This window comes from Biomphalaria glabrata, chromosome 17 (assembly GCF_947242115.1).
Source record: "Biomphalaria glabrata chromosome 17, xgBioGlab47.1, whole genome shotgun sequence".
Lineage (NCBI taxonomy): Eukaryota > Metazoa > Mollusca > Gastropoda > Planorbidae > Biomphalaria > Biomphalaria glabrata.
The window spans coordinates 12,848,564-12,870,956 of NC_074727.1; the positions used below are offsets into that span (position 1 = coordinate 12,848,564).

General features: G+C 32.1%; 1 protein-coding gene across 1 annotated transcript; it reads right to left on the reverse strand.

Moving 5' to 3' along the window:
* Positions 1-23: 23 nt before the first annotated feature.
* Positions 24-22,186, reverse strand: LOC106057682 (gamma-1-syntrophin-like). Its single transcript, XM_056016236.1, has 14 exons — positions 22,016-22,186; positions 20,329-20,475; positions 19,549-19,707; positions 19,324-19,450; positions 18,765-18,802; positions 18,446-18,561; positions 18,043-18,172; positions 13,983-14,021; positions 13,706-13,822; positions 13,373-13,444; positions 12,296-12,448; positions 10,290-10,382; positions 9,988-10,098; positions 24-8,824 (listed from the first exon to the last, which is right to left on the reverse strand). The coding sequence occupies exons 1-14, from the start codon at positions 22,031-22,033 to the stop codon at positions 8,723-8,725; spliced, it is 1,422 nt and encodes a 473-aa protein (XP_055872211.1). The 5' UTR covers positions 22,034-22,186; the 3' UTR covers positions 24-8,722.
* Positions 22,187-22,393: the final 207 nt, after the last annotated feature.

A 22,393-nucleotide genomic window follows, 5' to 3' on the forward strand; every position in this document is an offset into this window, starting at 1 on the left:
TAGTGTATAATATTACAGACCCAGCTAATATTTGTTTTTATTTCTGTTTTTTCACATAAGCTTAATCAGTATACAACCATAAGCATAATGAAAAAAACAAGATTTTAAACAGTTGAAAAAAAAAATCTTTATTTACACATGATACACTTCAATATCAAATATTAGAATTAATTTTTATGCCAGTTTGTCAATATTTTTCTAAGTAACATAACACAATACTTTCAAAACATCATTTCTAAAAGCCTCCATTTCCACTAACCTATATTTGATAGCACAAATTGCTGAACACTAAGAATAATACCAGGCTACAATGTACAGCATGATCCTACTCATTCTACTTTGAACTTTAACCCACAGCTAACATACATTAAAGCAAACCTTATTGGAGCAAGAGTTACGCCTAACAAAAAATATGTTAGTGTTTTACTGTTAATGGATTTCAATTGAATAGCTAAAAAACATGAACATTAGATTGCATCTGATGACATTAAACACTAACCTACACCAAGTAAATCATTGATGCATCCATAGTTTCTGAGGCAAAAGAAGCCAAATGCAAATATAAGAATAACTAATGAAACATGATAAAAAAAAAAGGTAAGTTAAGTAAGGACTAGATCTACAAACAGGCAATTTCACTGTAAAACAATGTGAAGTGTAAACAATACTGTATCAATAAGATGTATAATGAGGTGTCAGACACACGAGTCCATCATAAACTTCCTTGACATAAAAAATTTCTATAAATATGATAAACCATGACAGTGATTACATCTATACACTTTTGAGGGTAAAAAGTGTACAAATATTGGAATATTTCATTTATTCTGGTGGTGTTGTAGCATAATATATATATAGTTACTAAATATATATATACTAAATGACCATTGATCTGAGCAATAACACAAGTACTTTACATAACCATACATTTTTGAAAGAACAACTGCTTTGATCATTTTAGAAAAAGCATATAAAATGATTTCTGCAAGAAAAGTGCACATACATGGAGTGCCAGACTAATAGTTAATCATTGATTATCAATATCCTTCAGTAAGCTATACTTGGCACATTAGGATGGGGGGGGGGGGGGAAATCTCAAACACATGAACAAATGCAAAGTATATGAGTATCCTCTTCCTTCCTAAAAAACAATTAGTATTACATAAGTTGAGAATTAAGTAACTTTAGTATTACAATAGTAAAGTATCAGATTATCTATACACATTTTGCTAAAGCATGAGATAAGAACAGACAAATTTGAATGTACATAGAGCAAGACCTAAGCAACATGTAAATATGATAACAGTATCACAAGCATTGGAAACAACATTGGGACAGTGCACACCAAAGAATTCAAACAAAAACAGACAATATTACTTAAGTGTCTTTTTTTTTTAAAAAAAAAAGCCTAAGTTGATAGCTGACATTTTCTCCAAAAGTTAAAATGTTTACAATATATTTTTAAAAATATTACTAGTAATTTAAACAAGGAAAGCCATGCTTTAAAAAATAGAAATGAATTATTTTTTTTATTAAATGATTGCTACTTCCATCTATAAAAGTAAAAGAAATGTAAAGGTTTTTACAAAACATTGATAAACAGTGAAAGCACCATAATAAGAGTAAGAGAGCTAGATTAACACTTCTATAATCTCAACAAGCATTAAGTGCTTCATAAAACATAAGTCTGTTAAAAAAAATTGTGATTATAAACTTCTTAAAGGGTTTTTGTATGAAATACTGGCTGGCTTAGGACATCCCTTAAACAAAAAGGGCTTTTTTTTATATTATAATGCAAACTACTGTATGGTATTCAAGGTGTTTATTTCATTCTCTTATTTTAATGCATAACCATTGTAACATTTTCAAATAGATCAATTCATATGCACATTTTTGTTTCTAAAAATATGGGGAGTTTCTAATGGAGTCTATGATGTATCCAGTGGACACAATATGAAGTATTGATAAGCTATGCATTTTAAATGCCTATAATAATTTTTTTTTTACTTTTAATCTTCCTATTCTAAGCACTGCCACTTTGTAGTGCAAGTCATTGTTAGTCAGCAACAGTGATCTTTCACTAGAGCCTCCTTGACAGTTTGGTCTATTTCAACATCTCTCCATTTTTTTAAATGTTTCTTTGTCTACTCATGTCTCTAATTCACTTTCTCTTATTTTTCGAGAACACAGTGATTGCAACAATTATAGGGGTATCTCTCTCCTCAACATTGTTGGCAAAATATTCTCTTAGAGTGGCACTGTCCAGGCTGCAAGTGATAATTTCTAGAGTTTATTCTGAGTCACAATGTTGATTCAGAAGTGGTAAATCCAATATAGATATGATATCCTAAGACTGCTGCAGGAGAAATTCAAACAGAGATTTGACGAAAGCTTTTGACATGGTAAGCAGAAGTGGCAAGTTAGAATTCTTAAGAAAAATAGGACACCATCCCAAACTCTTAAGTTCATTCAATGTTTTCATGAGAAAACAAAAAGGTACAGTGAAATTTCATGGAGCCCTATCAGCTTTCGAGGTCAGTAGTGATGTCACACAGGGATGTGTGCTTACACCTACTCTGTTTGGTACACTCTTTTCCTGCCTACTGCAATATCCTTATCACGACATCAATGAAGCTTCAGACTCTGGTTGACAGATTGCCTGCTGAATGCCAGAAGTTTGGAATAAATATTAGTCAAAGCAAGACCAAAATACTAGTTCAGAACACAAGCACTGCACCTCACATAACTATTAATGGCCAACCGCTGGAAATTGTTGACTATTTTGTAAACTTGGCTTCATCAGTGTTGTGCTACTAGATTAGACATCAACAACAGGATAGAAAAGGCAATGGGCACCATGTCACTACCCAACAGAAAAGAGTGTGCGACAATACCTTGCTGACTACCAATACCAAAGTCTTAGTCTATCGGAGCTCTGCTATATGGTAGTGAAACATAGGAAAAAAGCAGAATATCTCCTACCTCTGATGCTTAAGGCAGATTCTTGAAATAAGGTGGTAAGATAAAATAACAAAGAGAAATTACATTGAAGAGCAGGGTGCCAGGACATGCATGCTGTTATCACTAGTAGATGCCTTGGCTGACTTGGACATGTTCACAGAATGCCACAAGGTAGACTCCCACAAGAAATTATTTATGGTGATCTAATAGAAGGCAGAAGAGTTGCAGGTCGCCCACTTTTAAGGTATACTGGTGTATGCAAGGGCGACAAGGAGCTCTTCTAAATGAACACAACAGTTTGGAGCAAGAGGCAATTAATAGATCCACATGGAGAACAAGCATAAAGGAAAGCTCCTGGATTACAGCTGCAGTTCTATCCCAAGAATGACATCTTTAGTCACATGAGAAGTTGCAAAGGTATAAGATTGTCTGAGATGGAAAATGCACAGACAGATTTTTCTTTTTTACTGCTAAAGAATGTAAGCTGGATATTAAAAATCAAAATTTAAATAACAAGCAGATTAATGTGATCATCTCTATAATGCAAATCCCCTATTTTTTTCATAATATTCTTAGATATAATGCTTGTGAATAAACTAATAGATGACAGTTAAAACAAAACAAAAAAACTAACCTATAAACTTTAACAATTTTCTTTTGTTAGCTTTCAATATTCAATAAGAAGTCTAAAAATAACTACTAGGGTAACAACAATAGTTAAAGATGAAGTTCAAAAGCTACAAAACAATGTTCTAGTTCTCTAAACTGAATAGGCAGAGTTGAGAAATGAAGTACAAAAATAGTGACAATTATTCTTAATGTGTTCAATAATACATTTAATAATAATTTAGTAAGAGGGTATGATGCAAGTTTATTCAATGCTCAAAGACTTAAGGAAAGGACCAAAGTAAAATATGACTGCATCAGAGACCTACTTTTCACAAGTGACTGTGCCCTAAATGCCTCAAAGAAGACCATCAAAAGAGCATGTCCCTCTTCGCCAACGTCTGCAAAAACTTTTGGCCTCACCATAAATGTAAAAAAAGACAGAAGTGCTACACCAACCTCCTCCAAATAAATCTGTTACAGAACCAGATATTCTCATAGATGGCCAGAAAGTTAAAAAGTTTGTGTATCTTGGAAGCACCATATCAGTAAATGCCAACCTGGCACGTCCGTGTTGCATGTGCCACTTCTGCTTTTGGGAGACTTCAAGGACAAGTGTGGCAACAGAGAGGACTCAGTATATCCATAAAACTGATATGTCTACAGTGCTGTAGTGCTCCCTTCATTCTTATATGCATCAGACTCCTGGACCTTATATTCCAGCCACATCAAAAAGCTGAACTCCTTCCACCTATGCTGTCTAAGGAAAATTCATAAGGTGCACTGGTCTGACCACTTACCAGATACTGAAATCCTACAGTTGTCTAACATAAACAGTAACAATGCCACAGTAAAAAGGTCCCAATTTTGATGGGCATGACATGTAATCAGCATGCCAGACAATCACCTTCCCAAACGACTTCTGTACAGGGAGCCGTGTGCAGGAAAACGCTCTCAAGGAGGTCAATACAAGGGCTATAAAGACAACCTCAAGATCTCCTTCATGGAGTGTGATATTGACATTCACAGCTAGGATGCATTAGCTCTCAATCCCTGTGAGTCTCATAGTCACTAGACACAAAGCAAGGAGAGTGGCCAGTGTGAAAGAGCTGAAAAAAGAAGCAGGCTTATCTGCAATTGACCAAACCTACCAATGCCAGGTATGCAGCCTGCTTTTTTTAAGCAAGGATTGGACTTTACTACAGTCATCTTCGAGTTCATAGGATATGAGAAATGTGCTCATCTTCGATCACGAAGGACGAGCTATACATATAAGATGGGACATAGACAATAGGGAAGCCACATCCACTTGAACAATTAGACTTGTATGCATTTCTTTTCTTTTAGAATTACACAATCAATATGTATTCTTACATTGTTTTTTAATCTAAAATTTTTGTTTCAAAATATGTCACTTTGATGATAGAAGAGAAGCCACCACTTTCAAACAAAAAAATGAAATGATTTGTTCTTGCCAATCAACCATTAAATGTAGAGTTCAATCCTGAACAATGTAAGATATACTGAAGGAAAAAAAACATTGGTGAGGGGCATGTACACCAAAAATGTATTTAAACAGATGTTTACACAAATATGTTGATAACTACACGATATATACATTGTGCAGATCCCATATGCATCAATAAATACAATTTCAAAAGCTAGAAAAAATAGGTGGGTAAAGTTTAACATAATTAGGACAAGTCAAAAGAAAATGACCATACAGACATATTGAAAGTTATTCTCATATTATAAAAAAATTACAACTGGAACTCAAATAAACTAGAATATGAATGTTAGTTGGTTCCATAAAAAAAAAAAAGAATGACTACATTTATTTATTTTAAGAAGCTCTTTTTGTATATATCAAATTAGTTGAAGTATAAAAAAAAAAGCATTTGAAAATTAAAATTGTTTAAGCAAAAAAAAAAAAAAATGGAACATGATTTAAACTTGTGTATGTGTCGGTCACCAGATCAAATAATTTGGACATGAAAGGGTAAAGAGATGAGTTGTGTGACTTAAAACAAACTACAAGATCTAAGACAAGCAGCTGCAAACTAAAAGTGCCTAAATTTGGAAGACTGTAGGACACAGCAAGCAGGTGAAACAGAGCAACATGAGAATAGGACTGTAATTTGATCCTTCAGTAGGAGCTTGTTGAATAACATGCTGGGACACATTGAGGGGGGGGGGGGGGGGGCACAGAAGCAGCACTATAAAGCATCTGCCAAGCAATGGAAGACATACAATAGATCATGTCATAACATTCAAGTGGGCTAAAAGAAACAAACCAATAAAAAAACTAAAAAAATACATAAGACATATATGACAAGGTTTAAAGTACATTTATTATAGCAATACCTATCAATTTTAAAAGGTATCTTCTCTCCTACCTATCAAGAAGTTTATGAATACAAATATGAAAATTTATATCCTGATTAGCTTATCCAGCTTTTCAAATCAATGTGCAACCAATTTTTGAATAAAAATACTTCTTCTAGACTGCTTTTCACTGTGAATAAGGCAAAAATAACTTACATTTTTTTCTTTTCACTAAAAAACAAAAAAAGCAAGCACCAAAAATATAACACAGAGGCAGTGCAGTGTTTGTAGTATAAAATAAATCAGAGCTACAGATAGAACTATGAAGATTACTGAATGAATTACTATTTACTAGCTCAGTGGTATTTGCAAATAGCTAAGACAGCATTGTAATCATGTTCACTGAGTGTTGAATCAGTTGCATATGTTAGAAACTACATTCAAATATATATATATATATATATATTATATAACTAATTATTTGTAAGCTAGGTACATCATAAACAACTAGCTTGAGAACATGATTCAAAGGTCAACCACATGTTTCAATTATGGTGCAGTTTGAAAAAAATGCATAATTGTCTTGGGGAAAAGTGTGACAGTCGTGACTTTATGATAGAAACCATTATGACTATGCCATGGCTCAGACATTCAAATTCTAAGATTCAACAAAGAGATACCACCATTAAGATCAATACAAATAGTTGATTCTCATTTTATGTTTTGTTCAGATTGCTTACCTCATCTAATGAAATGCTTTTAGAGAAAAAAATAAATAAATCTCACAAAGTAGATATGTCCTCGGGAAATGATCAAGAAAAAAAAGGGTCAAACTGCAAAGAAAAATAGATGAGACCACAAACCATGCTGAGAAACTTTGTGATTTACAACATAAGAGAGTATGCTTGCAGTGAACAAATACAGTACACAAGAATGAGGTAAGTAACTCCTCTCTTGGGCAAGAATAAAAAGAGGAAATAGCTTTGTATTAATGAAAACCTCTGTACAAAATAAATGCCATTGCAAAAAAGAGACAATTAAATGCATAGCAAAAAGAAATGAACAACACATTTTGGATGAATAAATAACATCTGAAGCAAAGCAAGAAATAAAACAGTGAATTGAATAGCCTCATTCTTAAGACAAGATGTGCAGGTTGGGGATAACAAACATCTGCAAGTCCCAAGTTCTATACAACATATCACAGTTGAAGCACTTCCACAAAGTCAATGAAACAGGCATCAGGCTTTCACACTCAGTTACACAGGAACATTCAATTTATGCACTGCAAGATTATTCTAAAAGTTCTTCCAATGAAAAAAAGGTTTGTACCTGAAAGAAAATTGACTTCTTTCCTCTACATGCCCAATTAATTTGATTGCACTGGTAAATAGTAGTTATATAAATTGTAGTAGATGGCAAGTTTTTTTGATTCATAAAAATTGTTACAAGCCAGTATGTAAAAAAAAAAAAAAAAAAAAAAAAAAAAAAAAAAAAAAAACTGGTTAATATTATTGCACATTAGTATTGAAACTATTTAATATTGTTTGTAATGGCTACAAAAACTTGCAATATTCTAGATCTGCAAGTTCTGGGTGTGACTAAACAACCATAATGGGAACCAACATCATACATGTTAGCTTCTAATAATCAAAGTGATGTTACCTTATAATTAAAATGTTCATTTCAACCTAGTCACATTTCAAACACAACTTAATTAATTCCAACATTTTATTGTTTTGAAGTGATCCTGCTGGACATCAGCATTGGAAATTTGGTTGGTTTTTAAAAGCTTGTAATTAAAAATATACCTTGAATTTTAAAAGCACCAAAATAAAGTATGACATAAGTTACCCCAGCTCATATCAACCTTTCTGAACTGCATGGGAACATGGTGAAGTGAACCCAGGAATTAAATTTCACTTGGAAATATTAAGATATCTTTGAGTCTAACTAGCTCAGATAAATCTTGAAATTTTATGATTAAAAAAACAAAAGCAAACACAATTGTAAAGGATCTAAACACAATGACATAATACCCTATATAACAACAGACATTATATCACTTTCTCCACTCATTTCTTAGTGTTGTGATTTTTTTTTTTTACATAATTATAGGACGACAAAAAAAAACAAAAAAAAAAAACACTACTTATAAATCAGTTTTAGTTACAACCAATTAGTGTCACAGTTTGTTAGAATCTAATCACAGTATAATTATGTTTCTAGGATCACAGCAAACATGATTTCAGCTTCAGAAGTACAAAATAAAAATAAACACTTCTATTCTATAAGCTTTTAGATCAGAATAACTAGCAAACATGGACACAAATCAACAACATATTCAAGTATAGTAGCATAATGCCTCAAGTCCTATAACATATACAAAAAGAAATAATTGAAACTTGATATGACTAGACCCTAAACTATGCCATTTTTCAAAGGTTAAATTTCATTTGTACATGTAATATAGCAGCACAAAACTAATGCCATAATATGAACATATATTTTGACCATTTAAATTTAATAATGTATTACAGTTTAATTTAGTCAAACTGAATAACTATGGCTTAATTTCCCTAGCACAAATAACTAGATGTGATATAGAAAAAAAAAACAGTTGTAATTAAACACCATATAAGATGTAAAGATCTTATCTTGATAATCTAAATTAAAGTGATCAACAGAACAGCCAACAGATAAATGTCACTTGCTTATCTACTTCATTACTGTCTTAACACATTATTTTTTTCATAGTCACATTATTTCACTAGCATTCCACAATGTTTCCATAGAGCACATGATCAACAATGAATTATGCGTATATTGTTTAATGGTTTCCTAAAAATGTTGGATCAACTGTAGATAGTTTGGCTGAGAGAAATGAATGAATACAGTAGATCAAAGTCTGAAGGTCACTGCAGCTGATAACCTTAGATAAATTAGAAAAATAATAATAATAATTAACATGTGTCACTAATTAACTAAAACACATTTTTTTTTAATTTATAATCTTACATTACAACAATTTTTTATATTGTTTTACTTGTGTTGCAAAAAATAATTAAGTGGTAAAGTTACTACATTGATTTTATGCAGCAACACTTTAACAGGAATCATAACTATCAATTCGAATTATTTATTTTGGCCAATTAGGTTAAATGTTGATGGGGTAATAACAAAGATGACAGTAGTAATTAAGTGTTTTCTCAAACTTTTACTAGAGGCGCCTTTACTGACCAAAAAAAAAATTATGCTTCGCTTAGCAAGCTCTTTACAAGGCCTAACACAAAACATTTTCCTTCAATCCAAAATTCATTATATCCTGGCATCTAAAATGTACTATTTCTCAGAGTAAGAAGAGCACAGGTCAAATTAAAATAATTAAGAAGGGGTGGGATGGATGACACTGAAGACATGCATGTTTTTAATGGGCTTGAACATCTTTATATTCAGTACGATGTCTTGTAGCAGGCCTGTTTTATTGATGCAAAAGACATCAACAGAATGATAGTAAGTTCCCCGTGTCAGCACATTTGTGCACCACCTTCTTAGTTTTAATGATATTGTTTTGTTATGATAAGTCATATTATATATGTTAAAAGTTGATTTTTTTAATTTTTATTTTAAGCTGAGTTAGTGAGCTGACATTAAATGTAATCTCCTTAGGTGGATGAAAGGGAAAAGGCTTTGACGAAATATAAGACCAGTGAACACATTGTACCAAAAGAAGGAATTGATAAGGCTACAATAGGAAGTAAAATGGAGAGTCGTAGGGGCACTTTACAGACAATAAAGATGCAAAAGAGGCAAATGTAGAAAAGCCAGTGAAATTTTGTTTTAAATTTAAATGCTTTTGTTGAATTATAGTAATGTTTTAAGAATACTGAATTGTTTTGTGTATGCTATCAGTGAAACATGTTAAAATATGCAAAACAAATATAGTTTAAAGATGTATTTAACTGCAAAGAAGCTTTACATGTTATGATTATCAGCTCACTAGTTTTACTATGGATGTTAACGAGGGAAATAAAAAACATTGTTTGAAATCTATTGATAAGGACAAAAAAAATCAACAGTGTTGACTATATTTACATGTGTTTCCAACTGTTTTGTGTTGTCACTAAGAAAGTTGAGAGTCAGTTTTGAAACTCCATCATCTGAGGAACTTTTTAACTGAGCAAACCTGTAACTCCACAAGATGCTCTAAGGACATACAAAACATATTTACAAAGATGATAATAAAAAAAAAATTATAACAATATAAGGGTAATTATAATGAAAATCTATTCCGGCCAACACAAAGACATTTTATAGATGAGCCCCACAAGATCTTTATTAGCTCTGAAGCAGTCAATATTAGTAATTAACAATTTAGATAATAAGTACTTTAATACCTTTGTTTGATGATCATAGAGAGAGAAACCTTGGTCCATGTCTAAAATTAAACCAGATAGATGATCTTGCCAGGTGCAACCAAATGTCTTACTCTGTAAATAGATTTTTTTGTAATAATCATTGTGCTGTCATCATTTACAAAGTCAACATTAAGGTAGAATAACTGTATTCATAATTTACTTTTTTATTTATCAATAAATATCAAGGTAAATAAAAGCCTCCAACTAAAAAAATTTCCCTTTTAAAGATCTTAAAAACAAATTTGAGGGATTTACCAATTTATGAAACTCCATTGTAACAAATTAAAGCAATGAAAAATATCACAAAGTGACAAAGGAAGATACCCATGAGGAGCCTAATTTAGTGTCTTTTCAACAAAAAAATAATACTTTAAAGTAGGAATTTCACAATAGTTTTCAGATAATAATTGATGTCAATATTAAAATGACATGGGAATTAAAAAAAATAAAATAGTAAAATGTTTATCTGACCCATCTCAATTAACTCAATGAGTGCGGAGCGTCTATCCCATAGACGGTCTGTCTGCCCCTAAACGCACGGAACGTCTATCCCGGGATAGACGTTCTTACCCTACCTTTGTTTCGTTGCATTTTTAAATTAAAATTTTTAACTAGCAACAGTGGAACTATTTTTACTTTATAAAAGAGTTCTTCGTCCTTTGTTTACATAGAAATTAGAAGCTTTTGGCTTTATTTAGACATTTATTTATTACTTTTTTTACAATGTAAAAAAATGTCGCCATGACTACGCTAGTCCAAGACACACCCACAATGTTTACTACTGAAGAAGCTTTATCATTGTTTTATTTATACTTCTATGAATTGTAATAATGAAGATCTTGATCAAGATTTAGCATAGGATGAAGCAGACTTGGACATTATTAGCATTTAGATCTAGTATTGCCTTATGCTTAGGCCTTAGCCTTAGACTAGGGCTAGGTCTTGAATGTAGATCAAGGTTGACTAGATCTTTGCTTTTATCTTTACACCTTTGTAGATTCCTATAGATCTAAGCATAAGATAAATGAAAACAACAGAAAAGGCAGATCTAAAGCCAATATTCATTCACCATGCTGGGCCTTTTCTTGGTATATTTTCTAGCAATTTTTTTTAGTATTGTTTTTTGGTAAAAATCATCACCATCACTATACTGGTTCAAGTTGCACTCCAAAAGGTTTACTACTAAATAAAAGTAAAATATAAAACTATTCTAAATCCATAATTTATCACAAAGGAACAGTAATAATGATCTATTAGATGTCTAAATCTTAGGTAAAATAAATTAGGATTTTATTGTCCTTCATCTAGTTAGAGATTTATGCTTTGATCTCTCGCTAGCCTATGTCTTGCACTGGTCTAGTATTAGAATGAAAGATATTCTAGGCAAATAAAAAGAAGACAAATCTAGATCTATATCCCATTGATTCAAATGTACATAATATTTGAGTGCATTTGGTTTATAGATTTAGTACTAGTGTCTATTGTTATTGGTAGTAATGAAAAGCGCAATAATTTTCACTTTTTTTTCTGACTAAAAAAACAGGTAAAAATAGTAATATAATCAATGATTCATCATCTTTTATTGACTGTTTTATCACATTTCTTTTTGAAAATGCTGTAAATAGTCTAAATATGCTGTTTCAACAGTAATGCAAAGAACAAAATCTAAATTTAGGTCTCAAAAGTTCTGAAGTTTAGATTATAATTTGTATCTTATATTTAAATAGAAAGATGTTTACATTTTCACATTCTCCATTCATTTACCTTTACTTTGATACCAAATATATTACTATAGCATCATTGGTACTTAAACAATAAATTTTTGTTTTAGCCATGTTTGGAACATTTTCTTTTTTTTTTTTAAAAAGTAGCATTTTTTTTTGGAAAAAAAAAAACACAGCAGTCAATGAGTTAATAAATCCTGACACAAAAATGTTTTTGTTGCCAGCTGCTTTTGAACAGAAAAAAAGAAAAGAGAAATATACCTGTAATCTTTTGACTGCTAAATTACTAGAGCGGTACCAAGCTTTCTCAAGAATCAGCAACTCTGTCCGGCTATCTATATTTAGACATATAGCATCTCTTGCTCCTGTCAGAATTGAACAACAATGCTGGCGCCCATCAGGCAGTTCATTATCCTAATTTTGACCAAAAGGGGAAATATTTGAAAAGCAAGATGAGAAGAAAGGTATAAGTTACTTAACAATTTTTCCTTCAGATAAACTTATTACACTTGAAAATAGAAGTTCAACATCCACTATTAACATAGCATCTTTGAGTAAAAAATGTTAATGTCAAACAACATTCCCTGACTAAAAAAATGTTCTTTTTAAAAAAGATTAGCTGACACTATTGCCACTTTAGTTTGTATATCACTCCTTATGTCCATCAGAGAGCCCTGTGATCCATGAACTCATGCTTCTAGTTGTGCCATGTCTCTCTCAAAAGTTACTATTTGAGGGCTTTTTCAGTCCATGTACCAAATGTTTAGTACTCGCTCCCCAGTGAGCTCAGGCAAAACAGCATTCATGAAGAACATTAAGACCTATTTGTTCATAACTTTTTAGATTATTTGGCATTTTAGCTCTAGTGTTTATTTCTGTTATGTTATCAAAGTGCCTTGAGCCCACATAATGTTTTTTTATCAGCCCTACATTAAATACATCATTACTTTTATCTGGAGTACAATACTCTTGAGATCAATTTAGTATGCTATATGTATTTTTTAGTTTATTGTACAGAATTTCATAAATATTATAATGAAATTTGCCTAAACAAAAATTATCAATTGAAGCCTGCTTATGTAACCAACAAACTCTACTTCTGTGGGGTAGTAAGGCAACAAAGCATTACACATGCCAACTAATGATTTTCATCAACTAGGTTTAGTAAAAACTTACTCCACTTGATCCAAAAGTCTTTAACTCTTCGATTGTGAATTATAAAAGTCTCGAATTTAGTAATTATTTAAAAAAAAAAAAACATTCATCAAACACTATGAAAAGAGTAAATGACATTTAGAGTTCAAGTGAAGTATAGTTCTACAAATTCTGGGGTCTAACCTTCAGCAGTTTCAGCATACATTCATACACTTTGAATTTCATTTCACATTTTGACCAATCACTAGAGTGCATCTGTCAACAAAACATAAAAGATATGAAGATATTTTTTTTTTTACTTTTCTTTTCACAACAATATAATACAACCATTAAAGGGTTGTTAATAAAGTTGTTGACAGAACCCAATGTTACAAATGTAATTAATTCAGAATAATAGGTATAAAGTCAGGTCTAAAGCTAAAATAGCTCAATGATTATCACAGAAATAAAAAAAAAAAATGGTTGAAGAAGAGATCATAAATAATCTTGCCAATAAATCTAATGCGAGTGACTAACCGGTGGAACATCAAACAAATAAATATCAGCAGCTTTTAGTGCCAAAAATTTTTCTTTCCATGATCTCCAGTTCTGGTCATTAGAAGTCCTTTCATATGTCCAGCACATCAACAATATCTGAAAGATTATGTGGGTATAGCATTCAATATTTAATAGAATTGGCTGTAACTTTAAAACTTAAGAAAGTACATGTAGTTCCCTAGATTATTTATTTAAAAATGTTTTTTATTTCCAAATCTAAATAAAAACTGTCTATATATTAATGTATTATTATTACATGGTCTTCTTTCACCATCAGCTGATTGGTCATTTGAATCTAAAAGTAAAAATAAAAAAAGAACCATGTTAGTATAGAAATAAAGATGATGAGATTATAGACATCCATATTTCATTTTTAACTTGGAATATGTATGACAACCAATAAATTTAAATAAATTTGAGTGTCCCTCATTTAATAGGGAAAAATTAACGTAACTTTATGAGCTTATTTGTTCCTGAGTGAACACTTTTTTTTTTACATTTCTTGTAGAGGGCACTACTAGGGATATCAATAGACATCTCTGCTGTTTTTCTTTGCATTTGGATTCTAACAACTCCATCCCATAGTTTATTTAGTTAAAATTAGTATTGCTTATCACAATGGCATGATGGAAGAGTGGTAAAGCGCTTGGCTGCCATACTGAGGGGCCCCAGGAGTCTAATCCTGCTGAAGAATGGGATTTTTAATTTCTGGATTTTTAGGGTACCTCTGTCCTCTAATTGGTACCTGACATTAGTTGGGAAAAAAGTAAATGTGGTTGGTTGTTGTGCTGGCCACATGACACCCTCAATAACCATGAGCCACAGAAAAATATGACCTTTACATCATTTGCCTCATAGATCGCAACGTCTGAAAGGTACTGAAGGGGTACTTTACTTACTTTTCATTGCATTTCACAATAGATCATGTGTTATAACCCTCCCCACATCAAGCATATCTACCATGAAATTTGGGCTTTAAGATATTGCATTTAAGAAGGACCAAATGCAGACCTGCCTACCAAAAAAAGTCAAAATGCGTAACGCTGATGGTCAAAATGCGTACTTTGGCACCAGAATGCGTAACACTTACACGATCCACAATTTTGTCCACAATATATATATAGCCTATATATATATAAAATATTAGATCTAGATGTCATGATTAGATCTACAATCTAAATCTAGATCAATACGACAATAGAGATGATATCTAGACTAGATCTATGTCTATATAATGAATATAATCTACTCTAGATCTGGGCTCAAGAGTGTTACCGATGCCGTGAATCTGCTACAAACGTAGGTCTACTCCAAACTTTCGTAGGCCTACCTTCATCCTTGATCTATTCTATACTAAGACTAAGAATCTAGTCTAGATCTAGACTAGATGGTAGTAGATGTACATCTATCGATCTAGAATTCTAGATCTAGTCAATCTAAATCATACTACAACTAAATTGGATCTAGATCAGTGATTCCCAAAGTGGTCTATATAGACCCCCAGGGGTCTACGAAGACTTCCAAGGGGTCTACGAAAGTTAAAAAGGGAATTGGGGGTCTATGAGATGTGCACGGGGGTCTACGATAAAGAATCTCAATTCAGCATGTCGTGACGTTAATTTTGACAATTGTAATTTTTTCATACACACATTTATGATTTGTACCTTAGGAAATCCTTAAAATTGTTATCCTGCTGATTGAATAAAAATTTTTTTTTTTAATTTTATAACTATTTAGATTGTGTAGTTTTGTCTAGTTATAACTTTGACAAAAAGAAATGTAGACTGTACAGCATTAAGTATTTGAAATTGAACTTCATAACTTCCTTGTCAAACAAGCGAGTGTTAAAGTCCCATTTTTTATGATGCTATGAAACCAATTATGCTGGAGGATCATTTGAGATGATGCCACCCTGATAAAAAGATAATGGTTTGCAAAACTTTCAAACACTCAAAGATAAAGTTCAGAATACACCCACAAAATCTCTCTTTGACCTGACAGTGAGAAGAAGATGATTATTGAACGTTTTACTATATCTCTTTACTTATAGTAAAATACTGAAAACCTCACACGAAATGTAAATTATTGATTTTACCAGCCGTTGAAAAAAATAGTAAAAACGCTTACACAGACTTATATCATTAAAAGAATTTCATGTTTGTTTTTTATGGCCGGTGTCTTGTTTTGGGCCTCTTTAATGCAATTTTGAAGACATGGTCGACATTCTCTGGTGACACTCCAAAAGGGCAAATTTCAATGGTCCCAATTTTGAGCTTTCAGAACATATGTTTTCTCATTATGAGGTGTACGGTTTTGATGTGAACAATTTAGGTGGTTCTATCGGGATAGTTTATAATAGGTGTCATCTTTCTTGTATATCGAATAAGAGCTTGTCCATTTCTCGTTTTTACAATTCACTATTAGTTTCTTCATTTCTTCTTGATAGAGTGCGATGTTCAAGTGTGTATTTGTTTTCTCACATTTGGCAAGTGTGTCAGCCTTCTATTTCCTTCTGTTTTAACAATGGAGAACAGTGTTCTTGTTGTTGTTGAGCTTTACAAAGTCACACAATATGTTTTGTACACAATCTTTTGGATGTTCCTTCAGATTATGTGGATAATTACATCCTAGCCCAAACCTCCCGGACGGGAGACGTGAGCAGGCAAAGTGACCACCGAACGTCAGTCCAGGCATCATGAGTTATTTTATTTAGGAGGCATCAGAGCTTGTCAAGCTTTGAATGACTATTTTTTTTTTGTAAAAAAATTTAACTTTTTGGTGAACTTGGCTGATTCGCTAGCATGGTAGCTGTTAGCTCCAGTGCTCCTATTTCTACTCTGTGGTTGTCAAAAAGCTCCATGATTACAATGAACTTATCTTTTTAATTATTTTTTCTCCATTGGGCCATTCAATGAGTATTCCAGCTCCTCCGTTTGTGGAGGCTGAGAACCATCAATGCAAACTCTGACCCATTGGTTGTTAGGACAATGGATTTGCAGAAGAGTTCACTAAATTCTTGAACTCTGTTGGAATATAGTAAATATTTCTTTCTTCTTATGTAAGTCTTTGCAAACGACATATTTCTGCAAATATCATATTTCTCTATAAGTCAACCTTGTCTGGTAATGATGTATTTTTTTATTCAAATTATTATGGCTCAAGAAATCAACGAAAAAACTGCTCTTTGTGAAAACTTTTACTATGATACTTAAGGCACATTAATATTTAATGTTTTGAAGAACTACTTCATAAAACAACAAATCCCTATATGAAAAATTATCTCCGTAGCAACGGATGGTGAGCTTGCAAACCTTTAACAATAAAAAGTTTTCAATGTGTTTAGTGATTGTATGCTATACGTGTTAACTGTTATATAATGGGTTTAAATTTTGTTAATAAATTTATAAAAAAAAAAACTAATTCAACTTAAAATGTAGTTTTAAATTACTTTTTCACTCCTCGTATCACTGGTTAGAAATTATGTTACACAAAATGTGTAATTTGAAATTGATGAACTTTCAAAAATTCAATATAACTTAAGTAGGGGGGGTCTACGGAAAACCAGAAAATATGGCAAGGGGTCTACGAGACAAAAAAGTTTGGGAACCACTGATCTAGATTGTAGAGTAATGTAGAGAATCATGACATAACGTAATGACTAGCTAGACTCTAGCTAGATCTATTCCTCTATAACATTGATAACAAGTTATCTAGAATCCAGATCTAGATCTAGACTAGATATCTACAATGTCACTCAATGTGTTTTGAATCGATAGCACTTCGATATTTTTTTCTATACAAATGAATACAGGAATCAGGGATTCAACATAATTAATTTCTACTAATGAACTTACAAAAAAAAAAAAAAAAAGTCACGTTGGTGTATCAGCTAACTGACGGTACCAACCCGCCACTCTCTCACTCTCGCATTCTTCATTTCTAGACTAAATCTAATTGCTTTTAAGAACCAATTAACGTATAGATCTGGACACAATGTGTTCCCTCACCTTTTCTGTCCCCCCCCCCCAACCCAACAGGACGGCTTAGCGTGACCACCGTGACCGCTCGTAAGCTAGTCAAGAGAGAGGGGGGGAAAGGATACGAAATGCGTAACGCGACGGGTTAAATGCGTATTTGCGTACTGACGGTCATTTATGGGAGATTTTGCGTAACGAATACGCATTTTGTGTAACGGTAGGCAGGTCTGAGCAAATGTAACTCATTTTGTAAGCGCAATTATCTTAAAAGCTAGTTTTAGCAATTAATTTAAATAAAGAAAAAAATGATAAGAATGTTGTAAAAGTAATGAGCTTTACCATTTGTGAAAGAAGACTCTGTGTTTTGGCTGAGATCTTATGATACCATGTAAGCATGGTGGTCTTCTCTGTGAAATACATAGGTCCTGACTTGGAGCCATCTACACCAACAATATCAAACGAGTCTTCTCTAGAAAAGAAGATTTCATGAAATCAGATTTATTAATGGAAACAAAGCAATTTTTTTTTCTAATACGTTGTTTGGTTCCAAGCCAAAACAAACCTTAGAAATATTTGATTAACATCATCTTGAAGTAACTTTTGAGAAAAAGAATGTTGAAAATGAGAAGGAAGCAAAACATACAAGGTAACCTTTAGGTTTGAACAAAAGAAAATACAAGCTCAACAGTAGGGTTTTATAATTAAGTGAATATCCAAATTTTAATTTCAAGAAGCAACATACCGGAGTTTATCAGTTCCATAAATGTACCTGGACACTCTGGCATATAGAAGAGGTATGGTAAGAGCTGTCATCCATTCTTTTTCAAGCCTTGGTAGACTTGCCAGTTGTGAACTTTCCTGCAATGTATTGTTCAACAACATTTGAAACAGGTTTTTTTTTTCAAAGTACTAGCATCAGTTCTTAACCACTATTTCAATAAGTACATCTGGAAGACACTAAAGGCTGATTTGTTTTAATATATATATAAACTAAAATTCTTTGTTGTTGAATTAGTGGATGCCTACAAGTTTTACTGAAGAACTCAAATCTGATAATTTACCTGCTTTGCAAAATGTGGTCCATCTCTTGTCTCATTGCCTGGGAAGTAGAATGAAATGATAATAAACATTCATGTCTGTACAGCTTAAGTATATATGAAATAGAGCTAGGAGTATTTCTGTGTGCATTGCTTGGTTATTTAACAAACTATCTGCTTTTGTTGACAATGAATGACAAAAACACTAAGATTCTAAAATTATTTCTACTACACAAAAACATGAATTAAAAATCACAAACTAGGCTATTGACATAATACATTGTTAATTGATTATTTTACATTACGTCTTATTTGGCAAATTTGAAAATTGTACATTTAATGATAAAAAAATATTGTATAGAATTTTAAAATCTTTTATACAGCAAAGAATTTATATTTTAAGGGGACAAAGCTATCTAGGTTCTGTTATACTAAGGAATCAAGTGAACAGCCACAATGACAAAGAGCCTTTACTTTCCATAACCCATGTCTGATACCACTAAAACTGGATGGGCCAGACCAGTATCAAAGTGCTCTACCTTTCAAATACTCCCACTTAAATAAATGCAAGTGTTCAATTTACCTTTATTTAGAAAATAAGAAGCAGGTCGAAAATGTCTCACAGATAGGGAGACAGAATCTTCTTTGACTTCTTTCAGCATGGAAACAACTTCATCATGTGTACAGCTTTCCACATTTACACCATTCACCTGATTATGTTTCAAATAGTAAATTATCATACACTAAATAATGTATAACAAAATACTGTTTCAACCTCAATATTAACATGGTACTGAACATTATTTACCCGCAGTATTGCATCCCCTACAAGCAACTGACCACATCTTTCAGCAGCTTCATTTTTTATTATCCTAGAGATAAGTACTGGCAGGCGGTGCTCAGCTCCACCTTTCACACAAAGACCAAAGCCAGCCCCTGGCTCTCTTTTTATTTCCACCTCTCTGACCTGTCAAAGTATCATACAACAACTAATTAAAAGAACCGTTCAATTTAAGTGTAAACCAAATATATATGTGTATATATATATATACATGCATACATATTATTCAGAAAAGCAAAAGTTCACATTTTTAATAGATTTTAAAGGTATTTTTTTTTATATCAAATCAATAAATAGTGATAAATTTCCTAATTTATCAAATCAATAAATAGTAATAAATTTCCTTATTTTTTATGTCCGACATCAGGTAGCAGCCATTGTTGCAGTACAAACAAATGAAAAAAAAAACAAAAAAAAACTTGTTTTTAGAACAGACTTTGGTCTGAAATGCAGAATATCTAGTTTCTCCAGTTTTGTGCCATGCAAAGCTATTTTTTTATTTATTCAATGGCCTCATTAATGCAAAAAATATACACTTGTGTGAGCTTCTATTGCAGTCACTAATTATTGCAGGCCTGCATAGTTTTTGTTGATTAAAATGAATTTAGGCCTAATGCATAGATGCAAACTTACACCCTTTATGTTATCTTGCAATCAACATTAAGGTACAGAATTTACCAACAGGCAATTAAAATAAATAAAAAAAATCTTGGAAAAATTTAAAAACAAATATTTGATGTTGCTTACCATATTAAGAAACACTTCATCTTCTTCATCCAATTGAACACTTATCCATTCTTGTTTTTGTATCAGTAATGCATCTGGGTATAACATTAGCCTGATGGGCACTGGTTTATTCTCTGCATCCTTAAGTAGTGATTCAATGATTTCAGGCTGAAATAAACACACACATTAAATATATTGTTAATTGTACACTTGGTGATTTATTTAGCTACTATGGAGCTTCTAGAGCTGCAGAAAGGTTAAATGTTAAGGATATAAGAAGATTTTTATTTTACTCTAAATTTCAAGGTCAGTACTATAGCAAAACACAACTTTTTTATTTTTTTAAAGCAAAGTAATACACTATCAAGGCGACAAGATTTGAAGAGTTCAAAATTATCAACTAACTAAATTTTTAATTCTCCCCCCCCCCTCAATTTTAAATTTATTCTCAAAAGAACCTCCTATATCTGAGATAACTTCGAAGACATTTCCAGATAAAGCAGTTATACAGAGTGTATCTTTGAAGAGTTGCATTCTGGGGCCAGTACCTCAAATAAGCTTTAAAATTCTTTATACATTATCCACATGATAAAGATCACTGGAGTAAATCATTTTTCAGAGTTCTGAGCTTCAGAAGTTCATTCTCCTGGCATCTACATTTTTTTCTCATAGTAAGAAGAGTGCATGCCAAAAAAGGTTGCCAACAATGAAGAGGTGTTTTTTTTTTTTTTTGCAATTTATCCTAGTAAAAAAAAAGTTGCAGGTCAAATTAAGTTAAATAAAGCAAGCAATACTACTATATGAGAGACATTCAAGGGACATATAGTGCACATTTGTAATAGGCTTGATCGTCATAATATCATGTTCATGTTGTAATGTAATCCATCTTTTCACAGACTTTTGTTTTATCATACAAAAGCTGTTTACATAACAACGTATGACAGTACAGGGAGAAGAATTATGTTAGAGTAGACATTTTTTAAATGGCTTCTTCAAAAATTTTTTAGTCAATATTGTTACAGACACCTCTCATGTCTCATAAGATTGAATTCTTCTTCTTCGTTCTCATAAGATTGAATGACATCTCTTAGTAAAAAATATTTCAATTTTTAAAAACTAGGTAGATCTAGATTATTCTATGTAATTTTACTTGGTTATATTCAAACATGATCAATTAATTTGTATTTGTATTTTGGAACATCGGCACAATTAAGGCCATGTCGCGCCCAATGATGGATTGAATAATTGATTACTACAATGACTGGTAAGTTATTAGTTAAGTAAGTACTCTTTGACTCTTAGTCAATGAAGACGTTATAACATAACTTCTTAAGTGACATTGATTATGATTGATATTGACAATTATTATTCAAATTATTGATATTGAGTGAGTTGAGACTGAGTTCAGTGACTGACACTACTTACCAACTAGCCTACAGACAGCGTTATTGAGTGTAGTACAGTACAGTAGTAGTACTGTAGTGAAACTGACACTAGACTAGTCTACTGACAGTCTGAGACTGAGTCAGTGAGTGTCAGACTAGACACTAGTTCAGTAGTTGCTGAGAGTGAGAGTAGTGGGACAGAGTGGGGCCTGGGCCCTGGGGGTAGTGGGGGTGAGAGAGACTGAGTCTGACTCTGAGTAAGAGTAAGTTGAGTGAAAATCAAGATTTTTCTAATCTAGATCTAGTCTATAAAATCTAATTACCTCTTCAGTGGCTGCCATTGAAAATTATTTGAACGATGAAAATCAAATAATCCAAGAAAAGTGAACTAAAAACCCTAGCTTCATTCTGAAATAACTGAAATTCTGAATGTCTCTGTTTTTATTCGTCTGCTTGAATCAGATCTTGCTTTTACCGGAAATGCAAATTGAGTTACCTTGACTGAAAGTATCCTAGATCTAATTGCATGACCTAGATCTAGAAATCCAGTCCACTTTAAACTATATTATATAAAGTTTTATTAAATTATTAGGTTAAATTTATTTTGAGCAAAATAAATATTTTTTTTTATTTTTAAAATAATTTTAAGACTATTAAAATTAGTTATTATTATGAATTTTTAAATAACGTTAGCCGTGAGA